This window comes from Meleagris gallopavo, chromosome 12 (assembly GCF_000146605.3).
Source record: "Meleagris gallopavo isolate NT-WF06-2002-E0010 breed Aviagen turkey brand Nicholas breeding stock chromosome 12, Turkey_5.1, whole genome shotgun sequence".
Classification (NCBI taxonomy): domain Eukaryota; kingdom Metazoa; phylum Chordata; class Aves; order Galliformes; family Phasianidae; genus Meleagris; species Meleagris gallopavo.
In genome coordinates, this window is record NC_015022.2 from 7,654,340 (window position 1) to 7,669,323 (window position 14,984).

The window sequence follows — 14,984 nt, forward strand, 5'->3', positions numbered from 1 at the left end:
AGAGACTTGCAAGACAGCAGTCATGCAGTGAGCGGTCACCACAAAATGCTTGTAACAACCGAGTGCTTCCAGGCTGAGTGAGAAAGTGCTATCTAGAACATAGAAGCGCAAGGGAAAGGAAATTCCTGCATCTCTGGAGAAGGCAGTGTTTGCTGACACACATAGCTGTGAGCTTAACTGTCCCTGGCCCCACTGTTTGCTCCATCTCAGGCCTCACAAAGAGTCTCTTTGAATTGGATCTAGAAAATAAGATCCATAAATGCACTGGAGCCCTTCTCAGGCATCCAAATACTATTAAGCAGTCAACAAACCCTCTGTGTAACCCTTAGGTGCTCCATTGTCCTGGTGTCTGCCTATAAAACCCCTCACTCCCAAGCGCACAGAATGGCTACCCGCAGCTTTGAGGATCCTACTCTGCCAAATAACTGTTTAAGGTTCACACACTGTGACACTAAGTTTCTGTAGATGCTGGCTACAGCAGCCCTACTCTGCTCCCAACACCTCATCTGGGGAGAGGTGCATTCACGGTTTTTTTAATGCAAAAAGTGAATAAAACTGTCTCTGTTGGTCACACTGGCATTGCTCTACTTCCATGTTCCCTGAGGGGCCCAATCTCAGCAAAGAAGAGAAGGGCAGGAGATGACTGCAAAGCCTCTGGCCAGTAAAATCATTCAAAGTCTTCTGTGCCTAGATTTGAAGAGCTTTTAAATCCAGGAAGACTCGCAAAATGCAATTTGGCCTTTGCAGTATTTTAAGAATGAGCCATAAAACTAACACCCTGAACCAGTTCTAGTCCCCATCACATGAATTTACTCATGTGCCAGTAACTCTAATGTAAGGTAATGTAAGATGAGGGTTCCATACTGAAATTACTAAAGAAAGGAACTTCTTTCATGCCAGACTGTAAACAAAGCTTGGGGGAACAGTTTAAATCCTGGAAGAAGAGAATTCTCAGTTATGCTGAGTAGCTCATATCTCAAGAATCTGTTTTCAATCATAACCTCTACAACCCGGATTCACAGCTCACACTTTACTACTTGAACAGCAGTTGCCAACTGGATGGAAACCTAACTTGGTATTTTCCAGTTGATGGGAAAGATTTCTGAAGGATATTTGCTGGAGCAGCATGACAGCTTTGCACAATTCTTGCTAGAAATGAAACATAAACATCACTGGTTCCATTAAGTGCACTCAATTGCTCTAGACAACCAATGAGGTTGATACCAATACCTTCCTAAATCCTCACAGACCATATGCCAGGGCAGAAAAGCTAACTGTCAAGAGCAGCAATTTTCTGGAATGTCTAATATTAAATGGAGAGGTTGGTGGCCCAGCATGTGGCAGGGGGGTTGGAGATTCATGATCCTTGAGGTCCCTTCCAACCCTGGCCATTCTCTGATTCTGTGAATGGCAAAACAGTTGTGTTACCCAAGTCTGCTACTTGCCCCCTCTGCTTGAATTGGTCCCCACACCCACCAACCACCTTCTGACTCTCTCCAGAGTCAGGAGTTGGAGGTAAAACATCCAGCAGTGTTGGTGGGATCCTGCTGCTGCTGCAAGGGTATGGCATGAGCCAGCATGTTTTACAAGACAAAGCTCCTTTCTTCTGAGCCTTGATGTGGCAATAAACAGTTTTGTTCACACCACTGAGAAGGTTTGAGCAAGTCCTGCCTGGCGCTTTTTATGGAGTCCTTTTGGCACAGCTGATTACACAAACAAATCCAGATACTCCTGTCATTGATATTTTGGGGGGAGAGGAGAGGGAGGGGAATAATAATGTGACTCTTCAAAGATAGAAATTAAAGATATATGACTGTCATTCCCCTAGGATTTCATTCTCATCAGTGGGTAGCAGCACCTAATTCCAAAACAAAGTGAACTAGTTTCATTTTGTGCTTCATTGCAAGCTGTCATGCAGTGCTTTTAATTGGCACCAAATGAGACAAGATCTTGGAAATAGGGTTTGGCTGAAGGTTGAAGTGTGGAAGGAAGAGATCCTCCTTTTCAGCTGCAATATCATATACTGCATGCTAATCCTAGATAAAGGTGTGACTTGTCAGAGAGCAGAGGAGACAGAAAACATCCTCTGTTTCTCTCCTGTTGTGCTGCTATAGCTCACAGTGTGATACACAGAACAGGTAGCTATTTTCTCCACAGCAACTGATGAATCCTGTTGAGGGGATTCCTCTGCATAGCTTTGTGAGTCATGAAGAGGCAAAGTTATTTGTTTGCCATAAATGTCCCAGGACAATCGAGATTTGGATCTAGCAGTTCAGTGACTGGGACATACACTGTGCTACCTCTGAACTATTTCACAATCTGCTATGATTGAATGACGTGAAGCAGATAAATGATTTTTGCAAAGTTGAAAATTAGTCAGATAAGCTTGGAGACTGCACTGCAATAAGTAGTATTTCTACTGTCTAGCTGTAGATCTTCAAACACTGAAGAACAGGCAAGTTCCTGGTCCATCAGAGTAATGTCACAAGTGAGAAGACAGGAGAAAAGCAGCTTTCTGCAGCTTCATATTTTTTTACGACCAACATGAGTAAAATCTATCAGATTCTCCTGGCTCTCTGATCAGGTCTGATGTGTTTGGGTGTGATGACAGTAAGCAATAGTTATAATCATGGCATTATTTGTCCTGTAAATACAGCTGTGCTTTGTGCTTGGTTAGCGAGAATTTCTACAAGGAAAGCAAACCTCTACCAGTTCAAAGTAAAAACAATTTCTCTCCTTGATCATCCTTCAGAGGTGCAACCAGAAAGAGAGCAAAGAGCTCTCCTGGTTTTGTCTCATTCTGCTGAATCACAGCCCCAGTGATCACAGGACTTGTTCTTCGATGCCCCTTGCACAGTGACAGGTCAGAAGAAGGAAAGAAGCAGGCATCCGGATTTGAGAAAGCAACCTGCAGCTCTGTGAAAGGCCTTGCAAAAGGCTGGCAAACAGCACTGATATTCCACACTGACTTCCAAAGAGGTGAAGAAGTGCTTCAATCCTAATCAAAGCACTGCTGGGTTTGCTATTAAAAACACCCCAAAACAGCTGGGAGTTATGCCCAATAAGTTTAATAATTGGTAAAACCATTGCAAATGACAACTACAGAGTACAAAGCAGACGCAAAAAAAAATGACCACATAAAAGTGAGAAAGGAGTAACATCTGTGATGAAAAATAAAGTAAAATACACTTAACAGGATACAGATTCAGATATAACACACACGGTCACATACAACACCGCATTATAACAGCACACACAAATACTCATTCTACTGGGGCTTTCCACAGCTCTCCACTTCATCCCAGCTGACAAGTAAATGGATGTTTCTACTCTCTTACATAAATTCTTGTGCACACAACATCATCAGCACCAAAGGTCTGGAAAAGAAAAAGAAATCAGTCAGAACGAATGGAACCAGTAAACACTTAACATCATTTTTAAAGTTACTTTTACTATAGTAGATCTACAGCAGAAATACAATTTCCTATGTCTTCTGACAGATGAAACTAAAGAAAGGAATCATTTTGGACAAGAAATGCACTGCAGGTGACCTCTTTTCCCAGGCACCATGAATTTTGTCAGAATGATAAATGACTCAGAAATTCCCTCCTTCTATAGTTTCTTGGCATGCATTTATAAATAAACATGAGAAAAGAAAAAGAATTTGGAATGTACTGCTGTTATATTTAGAAACAGTTGCAACACTTTGAACTGGAAATGCTGGGGGTGCAGTCAGACTGAATGGCACGTTAGAAAGGTATTCTTTGATATTTGCAGGTGTAAATCAGAGTAGTTCAAATGAAGCCACTGAAGCAATGTTGTGAGTGTATAAGAACAACCTGCGAACATAATGCTGCTGCAAGATGTTGACACACCATGCTTGGCTACTGAAACCTTCTCTCCCAAGATGTAATGTGGGCATCGTCAATCACAGCCTCCTTCCAGGATATACTGACTTTAACCAGTGAATTAGTTAGCTAGGTAGGGATCTGAAATGAGGGCATATAATGGAGAAAAATGTAGCGGAGATGGAACTCATTTCACATGACAAAAACTGTGAAATCTCACAAATGCTTGATCACTGCATATCTGAGAATTGTTGACTTAATACAGACTATGTTTCATTACCATTGGAGCAGGGGCTAATTTACTCTCTTCAGTGACCAGCAACAGAACCCAAGGGAACGACATAAAGCTGCAACAGGGAAAAGGTTCTTCACCGAGAGGACAGTCAGGCACTGAACGGGCTGCCCAGGGCAGCAGTCATGGTACCCAGCTTGCCGGAATTCAGGAAGTGTCTGTTTAATGCTGTCAGACATACGGCCTGATTTTTGAGTGGTCCTATGTGGAGCTGGGAGTTGGACTCAGTGATCCTTATGGGTCCCTTCCAACTTGGGATATTCACTGATTCTATGATCATCCTATTTCTCATGCCAGATTCAGTATATCCTCAGCATATTTGGATTTTCCACTTACTAGAGTTGGTACTATATGGTGTAATATGAACAGAAGCAGAGTTTTAGATATGCATCTGAAAGCCTGTGTTTTTGTTTTTTTTTTTTTTCATTCTGTAGTATTGCACTTAGAAGACAGTTCTACATCAGTCATATTGCAGTACGGATTATTAGGACATTTAGGCATGACAGAGGTTGTGGCAGCTGCCTCAGAAAGACACCCAAACACAAAATCATTTTATGTGACTGTATGCCTTTAGGCTAAAATCAAAGCAAACAATTAAACATAAAGGAAATAAGCATCCAAGAATGAGGAAATACTGCCTGCAAAAGAGCTACAAGCACACTACATGTCAGCTACACTGACATTGCCAGCTCCAAGCTCACTGCTAACAAGCTCTGAGATGGGATGCTTGGCTGTAATAACTGCCAATGTCTCACTGAAAAATATAATTAAGACCTACCCCAGAGTGTTATGAAAATTCAGCTGGACTTTATTTGTTTTTATGCTTCCTATGCTTACTCTGGCCAATATTTCTTCATAAGGATTTGGCTTGGAAACTGCCTCTGGCACATATTTTATTCACTTTACTGAGGAAAAAAGCCTTTTAGTATTTTGGATGGTGAGAAATGACAAAGATACAGGCTTTGTTTTCATGCGTAAAAAGAGCTGATCATATTAATCTTTATATACATTTTTAACTTCTACATGAAAATGTCTGAAAATGAACACTAAAGAATGCAGCAGTGCCCTAATGCCCACAGCAGCAGCTGCAAACACCCTCACTTTGGCTTCCTCTGGCATCTCCAAAATTATACACAAACGTGCAATGACTTTAGCAGGAGCCTTCCCGGAGATAGGCGGTCAGAATCAAGATCATGGAGAGCTTGAGGTTTTGTGTAGACTAGAAAGTCACTGACAGTCATTGCCTTCCTGTGGTACAATCAGGCACTGCTAAGCATAGTGAAGTTTGGGTCCTCACTGCTCTTATTTCCGTGCTGGAGTGCATAAAGAAATGGTTGTGATTGTCATTGTTATGTATGTGGTTTAAATGCAAAAGGAGTTTCCCTATCTTAATGTAACTTGCAAGCATTGTTGATAAAACTCCATGTTGTTAAGCCATGCAAAGAGGAACATATTCAAACTTGCTGCATTCCTTCTCTTGTGGTTAATCACAGAAAAGTCTAATGAACAGCTGGGCCCAAGTGCAGGGGAAGAACCAAAACAAAAGGCTGTTATTCTTACACCCTTCACACTTACATCCTTCTATCAGGGGTAAGCTTAGTACTTATCCAACTCTAGAATGGAATGAAGCACTAGCTCCTGTCAGAACAAGCAGACTTTATGCATTTTTATGACTGAAAAGAGTAGAACTTCATAATAAGCATTATCCAACAGATTCATCTGTTCCAGTTCACTCAAGATTTCATGAGTGCTAACATCATTAGAGACTAAATGAAAATTACAGGGCAGTATGTATTATTGTACGAGTCAATCTGCTTTGTAAAGGCCTTCTTTTCAAACATTTCTTGCGGAACCTTTGTGATACGTGGAGCAGACAGTACAACCAGGAAAACTGTCACTGAAGCAATCGCCTGGGAAAGATCACTTCTGCCTGTGTGTGTGCAAAAATCCCATTCTCTGCTCATGACTGACCAATCTGCAGAGCCACCTCTTACAAAGAGAGAGGGAATACATCAGCAAATAAATGGAGAAGATGCTACATAAATGAACAGCACTTTCCATTCCCAGAAAAGGCTTTGCACATACAGACTTCCATGTGTACACTCACAGAGGCAACACTCCCTAACAAGATGAAAGTATCTATAAATCTCTAGATGATGACACTTCATCCACGATGATAAACTAACATTATACAGCATAAAAATACAAATCTTCACAAGAAAGCCATATTGTATATTTCCTTTCTCCTCTTGAGTCCCATAGTCTTTCAAGGAGATTGATTGTTTTGGGAACATAGTCACAGAAGATGCAGCCCTCAGCTTCAAACTCGGATGCTACTAACAAGCTACCCAACATACAACTTCACTTTCTGCAGGACAAGACTATGCAAAATCAGGTCATTCATCAATATATTTGAGAATGTATTTGAGAACTGCTGTATTATACAGCTGCCTCAGAGTAATGCAGCAAATGAATGGCAGAGATAAGAACAGTCTTTTAAGCCAGTTCCCAGCAACCATCTAAGCTGCAGCTGATATTATGCAAGGCTATCCACAGGGTCAGATGCATCCACCATACAGACAGCTTTGGTTTCTTTCTCTGCTTCATGTTTGGGACATGCCTCAGATCAAGCTGTACTTGTACTTGTACTGAGCAAGGGCTGCAGGTCTACAAGTTCCCCTTTTAAATCTCCTCGGGGTAAATACTAAACTAAAGCACTAGGTAAATGCAACACATATGTGTGCATGATTACAGGTCTCAGAACTTTTATCAAGGCTGCTTTTAGCGAGGTCAGCAGCAAAAACCCCCAGTGACCTCCATGAGGTGTCCCTCCTTTTGATAACTGATTGTGGTTAAGATAATTCCTCCAGAACTATAAAAAACAGCTTAAACTATTTAGGGAGTTTAACGCTGTTTGATACAAGGTTTAGGCACATCACAAATCTCAGCATTCAGCTGAAAAATATATTTCCAAATCTGCGTTTCTCACCTGCTATGTTTAACTTTAGAAGCCAGCAACATCATTTAAAAATGTTCACTCACTCATCTAGACTCCACAGTTCACCAGTTTTAATCAACCATGTCATGATTTTTCTGGGAAGGAAAAGGAGAACACAAACCATGTTTGAACTCCCCCTAATGTGCTGATCTTTGACCCTTACTATAATTGATTCTGAGAACCCCTGTGTGATACATGAACTGTGTCAAATGTGGTCTAAGGCTGTTTTTAAAGACCCTCTTCAGTAACCATCCACTTTAAAATGTTTGTGTTATAGGTTAAATTAAAATCTACAGAGGTGTGAGCAGCTATGAAAGCACTGAGGCAGATAAAGTAAAAATATAAATGTTTCTCATTTGAACAGCTAGCATTCAGAAGCAGCATCCTTTAAGTTTGTAAGAGCAGACCTTTTGTTCTGACTTACACAAGTGATTGATAGCTCATTAGTGTCCTTGATTAAAACACACAGCAAGAGCAAAAACATTAATGACTATAAGAGAAAAGGGATGGAAAAAGATGTTAGAATAGCCTAAATCCCAGATCTTACTTTTCAGACAGACAAATGAAATACATACTTTTGTGTTAGATTCCAGTCTTGATTGCCCAAGTGCTAATTCAAGTTGCTTCTGTGTTGAGTTGTAAACAAGGTTATCTATGCTTTATAGATCTGACGTCCAATAAAGTCTAAAGATACAGTTACAACAAGCAAATCTGGACTTTGATGGGGATCTATACTTATCATTTCCCTTTGCCTGAATATTCCTTTTTTAACCTTGATTATCTGCTACTTCTAAAAATGCAGCACTGCCATCCTGGCAAGTGCATCAGATGAGATTATCATTAACATCACTGATGAAAGCAGTTGCAATGTTCTTGCACATTTACAGCACCTTTTTTATAAAGCAGAGCTTGGTCATAAATCCCTCACTCTGCTAAAAGGACTCTTCCAGTGGGACTTTAGATCTACATCCCAAACTACAAGCCAAATATTATTTATGCTACTAATAAGAGTCATCTCATTCCCCATGCTGCAAGCAGTTCAGGAGAAGTAAAGATGAACATAACTGATACCTGAAATTAAAGGAAACTTTTGCTAACTGAATAGTTTGTTCTCAGCATCTATGTATCAGAGGACACGATGTGCCATGAAAGACCACCATACTGCTTTAGGGGAATATCTTTGAAGAACACAAGAAAAATCTGACACAATCCAGAAAAGACTGATAATTACATAGTAATAAGGTTTCTATTTTAGATCTATGGTAGTCATAACAATTAAACACTGATTTGTTGTTGTTTTTTTTTTAATATGTGATAATAAATGCATTTTATTGAACATGCTGTGTTGGAAAGAAAAACACATCCTCTTGGAAAATGTCATATTCTAATGGACCCCCTAAGCCATGTAGCACATTAGATTAAAAATTATGAGGCAAAGCACCAAGATTTATGCAGCTACTATTAGCAGAGTAAAACCCATTCCTCACTCCTTACCTATTGCCTCAAGCCTATTTTCCATTAATGCCTGAGAAGTCTAACACATTTAGATTCCTTACTGCAACTTTTTGCGCACAGAATATGAGTTTTATTGAGTTCTTCTGCAAATGCATTAATAGCTACGAAGAAGAATGATGACTTCCTGAAAGAATTCTTTGGCTGTAGAAACAGGAGCAGAGGGTATGAGAAGTATCAGCTTTACAGGGTTCTTAAACTGCTACATCACAGGGTCTCCCCGTGAAGGACGAGAAAATATTTCTTAGGTAAGAAAGAAGGTTTGAGAAGCGTGAAGATGGGAACTGTTAAATATTTGAATTGATGCAGGGAGCAAAACTGCAGAAGAGTGAATTTGAATTTTGGGCCCTAAGGATCCCTAAAATAGCTGGGATGATCAAGGGAGAAAGGGGGGGGAAGACAATGACATCCCACTGTGATCTCAGTTTGGAAGAAGCAAGACATACGAGAGTCTACAGACTCATACACAAGGAGGATTTCTAAGCATGAGATACAATAATCTAAGTTAAAGCTGGAGAGATGATGAATGCAAACACAGTTGAAAGGCAGAAGCTCAAAAGGGATCCCAAAATTTCCCACTAAGAGCTCCTATTCCTACTTTGCTCCCCATCATAGTCAAGAGATGCACCTCATGCAAACCCTACGAGTAGTTTAGCCTTTAAAGAGAATGGTCTGGATGAATATTCCAGGCTTCTAAAATTAGGGGCTACAGGAAAGAAAATTTGAGCTTCCCTTACTCCCTTCTGTCCTCCTTCAAACACAAAGCCTCCCACATGGATTCATTTTGGCAATCTTAACTTCTCCAAATGAAGCAGAGACCTCACACTCACTACAGTTTCTCTTTGGAACACCTCATTACTGAGCTTCAGGGTGTCAGAAGATTTTGAACATCCTGACTCATGTGTTTAAAAGATTTGGACACTAAGGGACTTGAAATTTTATGTCTTGAGGACTAAGTATTGGCCTAATATTTAACGAAGCAAAATAGGCCATTATGCTTCAGAAAGGAGACAGAAGACTGGAATTGCATACCATATTAAATAGTGAAAAACAGGGAGAATGATCTCAACCACTTGGAAGCAAACACTATGTTTTCACAATGGCCACAGTAAAATCCTACCAAGACATAATCTCAGCTTGCAGGCAAGGAGAAAGGGATCAGTCTGGGGAATCAAAAGCCAGGAAAATTACCTGGGATCATGATCAGCAGAACATGAGTTTCCAAAAAGTAATTAAGAAAGTCTCCAGCTAAGAGTGGAGAGATGAAGTTGCTACTGCATGAGGTGCTAGTATGACTGATGGCAGAATAGCACATGTGATTCTGGCATCCATAGGTTAGAAAGGAAATAAATAAATTAGAAGGGCTTATAGAAGCACTGAAAGAATGATTCAAAAATAACTCGTTCGATGTTGAAGGGCTCGAGGGATTTAGCCTAGCAAAAGGAAGGTTCTTCTAAGAGGTGGCTTCATCAGTATTTGCAAAAATAAATGTTAGGAATATTATTTAGATTCTTCAATATACATAATACACAATGGCAGGAAGTTGAATATAGACAGATACAGATTAGAAAGAATGCGTATATTTCAGTGGCAATGAAATGAACCAGTAAAAATCACTTCTTAGAAGTTGTTAGTGGTCCTATAACTGAAAATACTAATGATATATAATAATGTACATTTTCGAATGTACATCCTAATCTGAAAAAGAATTATTTCAGAAAAGCTCAACAGACTGATTATGCTTTGCAATCTTTCTACTGCTCTGCTTTCTTGACCAGCCTCACTCTTCTACCCCAGCTGGGTACGTTCATGTTGCTGATTCCAGGAGGGAAATGTCTTAGGATTGCCTTTCCTGCTTTGCTTTGAACTGCTTTTTTTGCTTGAACTTTCCTTAACAGCTGCCTCACTAGTTTATTGTTAAAGTAATAAACTACAAAAATGTATTAGAAAGCTGGAAAAATTAAAGTTGAGAATTCATTTTATTTGGTACGTTATATATAAAGATGAAGCAGAAATCAAAGTACTTTGCCTCCATAACTTTTGGGATGATATAAAAATGTCAGTGATTAATTCAAAATAAATGATCCAGAATTACAGTGTTCTTTCAGCAAAAACCAGTTCCACTTTGTTACCAGCATGATCTTTCTCATAAGGGGTGGATGAACAGTTTGAAGAAGTTGGGGCTAACAGTAATACTTTAAAAGCTTTCTATTTATACTTGGCTAGGTTTGGGTCCTGTTTTTGTTTCATATGCACTATTAAAAACAGAGCTCCAACTGCTTTAGAGAAGCATTTGGGAGGTTTGTTTTTGAAATTGCAAGAGTTTAATTAGTCTGATAGTCTGAAATAAAAATTCCCTGTTTGATGTTTTCTTACTTGTTGCTCCAGCAGCATCTCTTCCATGCCCAAACCAATGAGGCACAACAGTTCAGCCAACTGATTTATGCAAAATAAAAGATTCTGAACTTGAGCTGAACTGTATTACATGTAACTCAGAAAAATTGTGTCTATATTCAGTTCTGGATGTCATTTAATTATGAATGTGGATGGATTCCTAGGGAAATATACATTAGAGTGAACTCAATTCTAACAGAAGTACGTACAACATAAATAAAGAAACTGCTCATGATTCATGGCATGAATGGAGAGGCAGTTGCAGAGGTGCTATTGCAAATGCTTGAAGTAACCCTGCTGCCATATGGAAGGTCACAAAGGAGTGGGGGGATGTTGGCTGACAGCAAATGTGCAAACGTGCATATTTGTAGCAAACTCACGAGGGCAGCTCTGAATTGGATTGAGAGATGGTCAAGGAGTAGGGAGTTGTGACAGAGATTGGGAAGGAATTGTGGTTCTTCATAAACAGAATGAGATTAGAGCATACCAACAACATGCCACATGTCTCCTATACACCATGTGCCCGTGTATGAGAAGCATCACATTAAACACATGCTTATAAAAAGAAGGTTCTCCAGAAATGAGGTCAAATGCTTTGATCTCCCTCTCACCAGAGAAAATCTGCAATAAATCAAACAAATTCTTTGGAGTTACTGTGGACGTAGAGAGCAGGAGTGGCCCACTTATGATTATTCTACCAGTGAAAACATGGTGAAAGATATAGCAATAAAATGCAAGTGAGAACCTGCATAAATTTGCATTTTTTCTTTAAGAAAAAAAATACGAAAAAGAAAGGAAAAGATTTGATGTGTGAATTGTACTGCAGAGAACTATGAGAATGGCAGTTTTTCCAGATGGATTTAAGAAAAGTAGTAAGCCATGCTACATAGCAAAAAAAGCTGTTAACATGGTGCACGCATTGGTTGGGTCAGAGGTTCTTACCAAAATCAGCTCATCGTTAGCTAGTTCTCGAGTCCAGTATGTTTTAGGACCATCTCCCTCAATAAGAGTTTGTTTGCAATAGATCTTGTTTTCATTCTCCCAAGTGGCCAAACTCTGCAGGCAAGAAAACCATTAGGAATAGCATTAATTATATTCTCCAGCAGCATGAAGCAGAGAGACAACAATGAGCAGCAGTGAGAACAACTGCTGTAAAGGAGTACAAGACAGATAAAGGCAAAGGGAAACAGACCAGTGGAAAGTGATGAAATAAAAAATAAGTTGTAAGGTTTTGTTTTAATAAGTATATAATAGCAAAGTAATTGTAGACGTGTCTTTTCAATGTAAATCAGCACTTGTTTCTAAACTCAAAAGCCGTTCTCATGAATCGCTTGATGTTGAAAACCATTGTTTAGAAACATGTGATAATACAGTGCCCACATTCCCAAATACCTTGGCACACTGGTTTGATGTGACGTATTACTTGTCCCTAAGAAGTCCCCTTAGAGTAAAAGCATCAAGAGTACTGTGTATCATTTTGTGGTGATAAATAATGCAGCAGTTGCCACTTATAACCTTCCATGCTGTGTGGCACCCAGCCAAGTTAGCTGTATGTTAAGCAGATATTGCACTAACAACCCAGGATAAATCACAGCTACAGCTCCATTACAGGAACTTGGTTAGAATTCCAGTGTTTGTGATATTTCTTTTTTAAGGCTCTAGGTCTGCTGATTGAAAATACCCTTGGGCATTTTTCGAAGCATTTGAATAATGATTATGAAACCACAGAAAAACAATTTAAGAAAATATAGGATTTCGTTTAGCTTTCACAAATAGGCAAGCCCTGACTTTCTGTTGCTTTTCACTCTAGCACTGAACTATTATTCTGTAGGGCAATGGAACAGCTGTGCAGAAGGATGCCCTGTAATGAATGTGTGAGTAATTGCTTTACAACTAGCACATGGGAGACATTCATTAGTCCATGATTATATACAAACATGTGTGCACATATGTAGGCACAAAATGGAGTTAACACTTCCCAGACGTTCTGAGGGGGAAAACATTAAAAAAACCCTTTCCTTTGATCTAAAATTAGCTGTTCACTTTATATATTTATTCCAAAACAATAGGTTTTTAAGCCAACAAGCCTCTTCAAGTGGCAGTTACAGAAGCTATGCCTTTCAGTGAACTGTGTTGGACTCTTCTTTGTTTTATGAACAATGGATCAAGTTAGTTGGCAGGACAAAACCCTCCACCCCATCAAGTGTATCACAGCCTATCACCAGTTAGCAATTTTTTTCCAGGTATTGCAAATTATATTCTGAAGTATTATTTTGTATTATTTGTCGATTTCTGCTCCACGGCCACATCTTGGCTCTATATATCCAACAGTACAACTAATTCCTGAGTCTGGACTATAAATAATTTCACAACACGTGGAAAAAATTTACTACTTCACAAAACACATTTATTTCAGACTTTTCTAACCTGCAAAGCCTACAGCCATAATTATTGTTTTTCCATCTGCAGCAATAAATCCTCCTCTAGAAAGCAGGTCACATTTATTGTGTATGAATTATAGATGAAAAAACTACTTTTGCTGAGCAAGACAAATTAACAGCCAGCAACATTTCCTGAACAAACTGTTAAATATATGATAACTCACCCTGGAGATGAAGGGGGTTGATTTAAGTATTCGCCATCTTCCAATATCTGCCTCTCTTTGTCAAATTTTAAATTCACAACAGTTGCACTGAAGATACTAAGTTTACTCTGATTTTTTAATTGTTCAAATGGTCTCAGAAACTGGCCCAAGAATCAGCAGAGATTATAGATTGGCTAATAGGCTGTTGCACCACCACAGGCTATCATAAAAACCATATTCTTTATTTGGGACACTTCTACTCTTTACTCACACACCTTTCTCAGGCAATCTTATGAATGTCAGTGAGTCAGGTACTTGGGTAAAGGATTCCATACTCATCATTTGTTAACTTTTTTTGAAAGACAGCACTGATCAGAGCCCCGTTCTCCAGTACCCTCAATCCCACGTACCTACATCAGCAAGAAGCCAGGATCAGATCCTGCTGACTTAACAATATTATATCCCCTCCACAGCCATTGAAGTGGCTTACAAAGGGTAGAGGAGCAGGGGCTTACACAGAGAATCAAACCCCAAACACTCCCTCTGATGCACTTCTGTATAAGGAGATGGTGTAACCGTGGCTGGTGTAACACTGTCTGGAAGTCTACACTGCTAAAGATTTACCCAACCAGCAATCTGAAAATGTGAATTTGCAAAGGAATGACAGATAATTTCAGCCCCAAATAACCAATGTGAACCGCTTGTGAAGTTGTCCAACTGATTTCTGGAAAACAGTTATCTCAAGTTTGTGCACTAAATCCTGACTCTTAAGGAGTCTCTCACTCCAGTGCTCCCATGTCCACACCGAGGAGGGGGACCGGGGACAGCCTTCACTGTAGATGAGGTCTTTAAGAGAGACGGAGGCAAGAAGAGCTGGACAAAGCCTTGGCAGGCAGGGAGCTGGCAAGCAGATACTCAGCTATGCCCTCACCACCTGTCATGCTCCGTTACCTTCAGATTTCAGCTTTGCTCTGTCCTGCACGCCAGAGAATGTTGGTGAGCTGCAATCACCAAGACCCCCCCTCAGAGTTTCTAGGAGGAAGAAGATGGAGGACAGCAGATGTGTTAATCCCATCTAAAAGGAGTTTGGTATGGAAACTGGGCAAACACTGTGGATCTCACAACCGGGGCAGCAGCTCTGCGCCTCTCAGCGTGCACAAACACAGACACACACACACACAGACACCGTACACACAGCTCTCCTCTTACCCTGCATTTTCGGCCATCCACCGTCTCCTCCTCGAAGCTCTCCCCGATTTTGAAGTTGATCTCCGTGGTGCGGACAGTGGTGGAAGTTTTGATGTAGAACTGGTCCCCGTCCTGGCGAATCTCCACGTGGGGTTTGGAGGCGGCCGC

The 14,984-nt window shown here is 40.1% G+C and overlaps 1 protein-coding gene across 1 annotated transcript; it reads right to left on the reverse strand.

The window, feature by feature from the left end:
* Positions 1-3,052: 3,052 nt before the first annotated feature.
* On the reverse strand, positions 3,053-14,984 carry CRABP1 (cellular retinoic acid binding protein 1; the record flags this gene model as incomplete). Its single annotated transcript, XM_019619280.2, has 3 exons — positions 3,053-3,377; positions 11,987-12,100; positions 14,838-14,984. Coding segments are annotated over 3 exons (312 nt in total), but the record flags the coding sequence as incomplete, so codon positions are not given.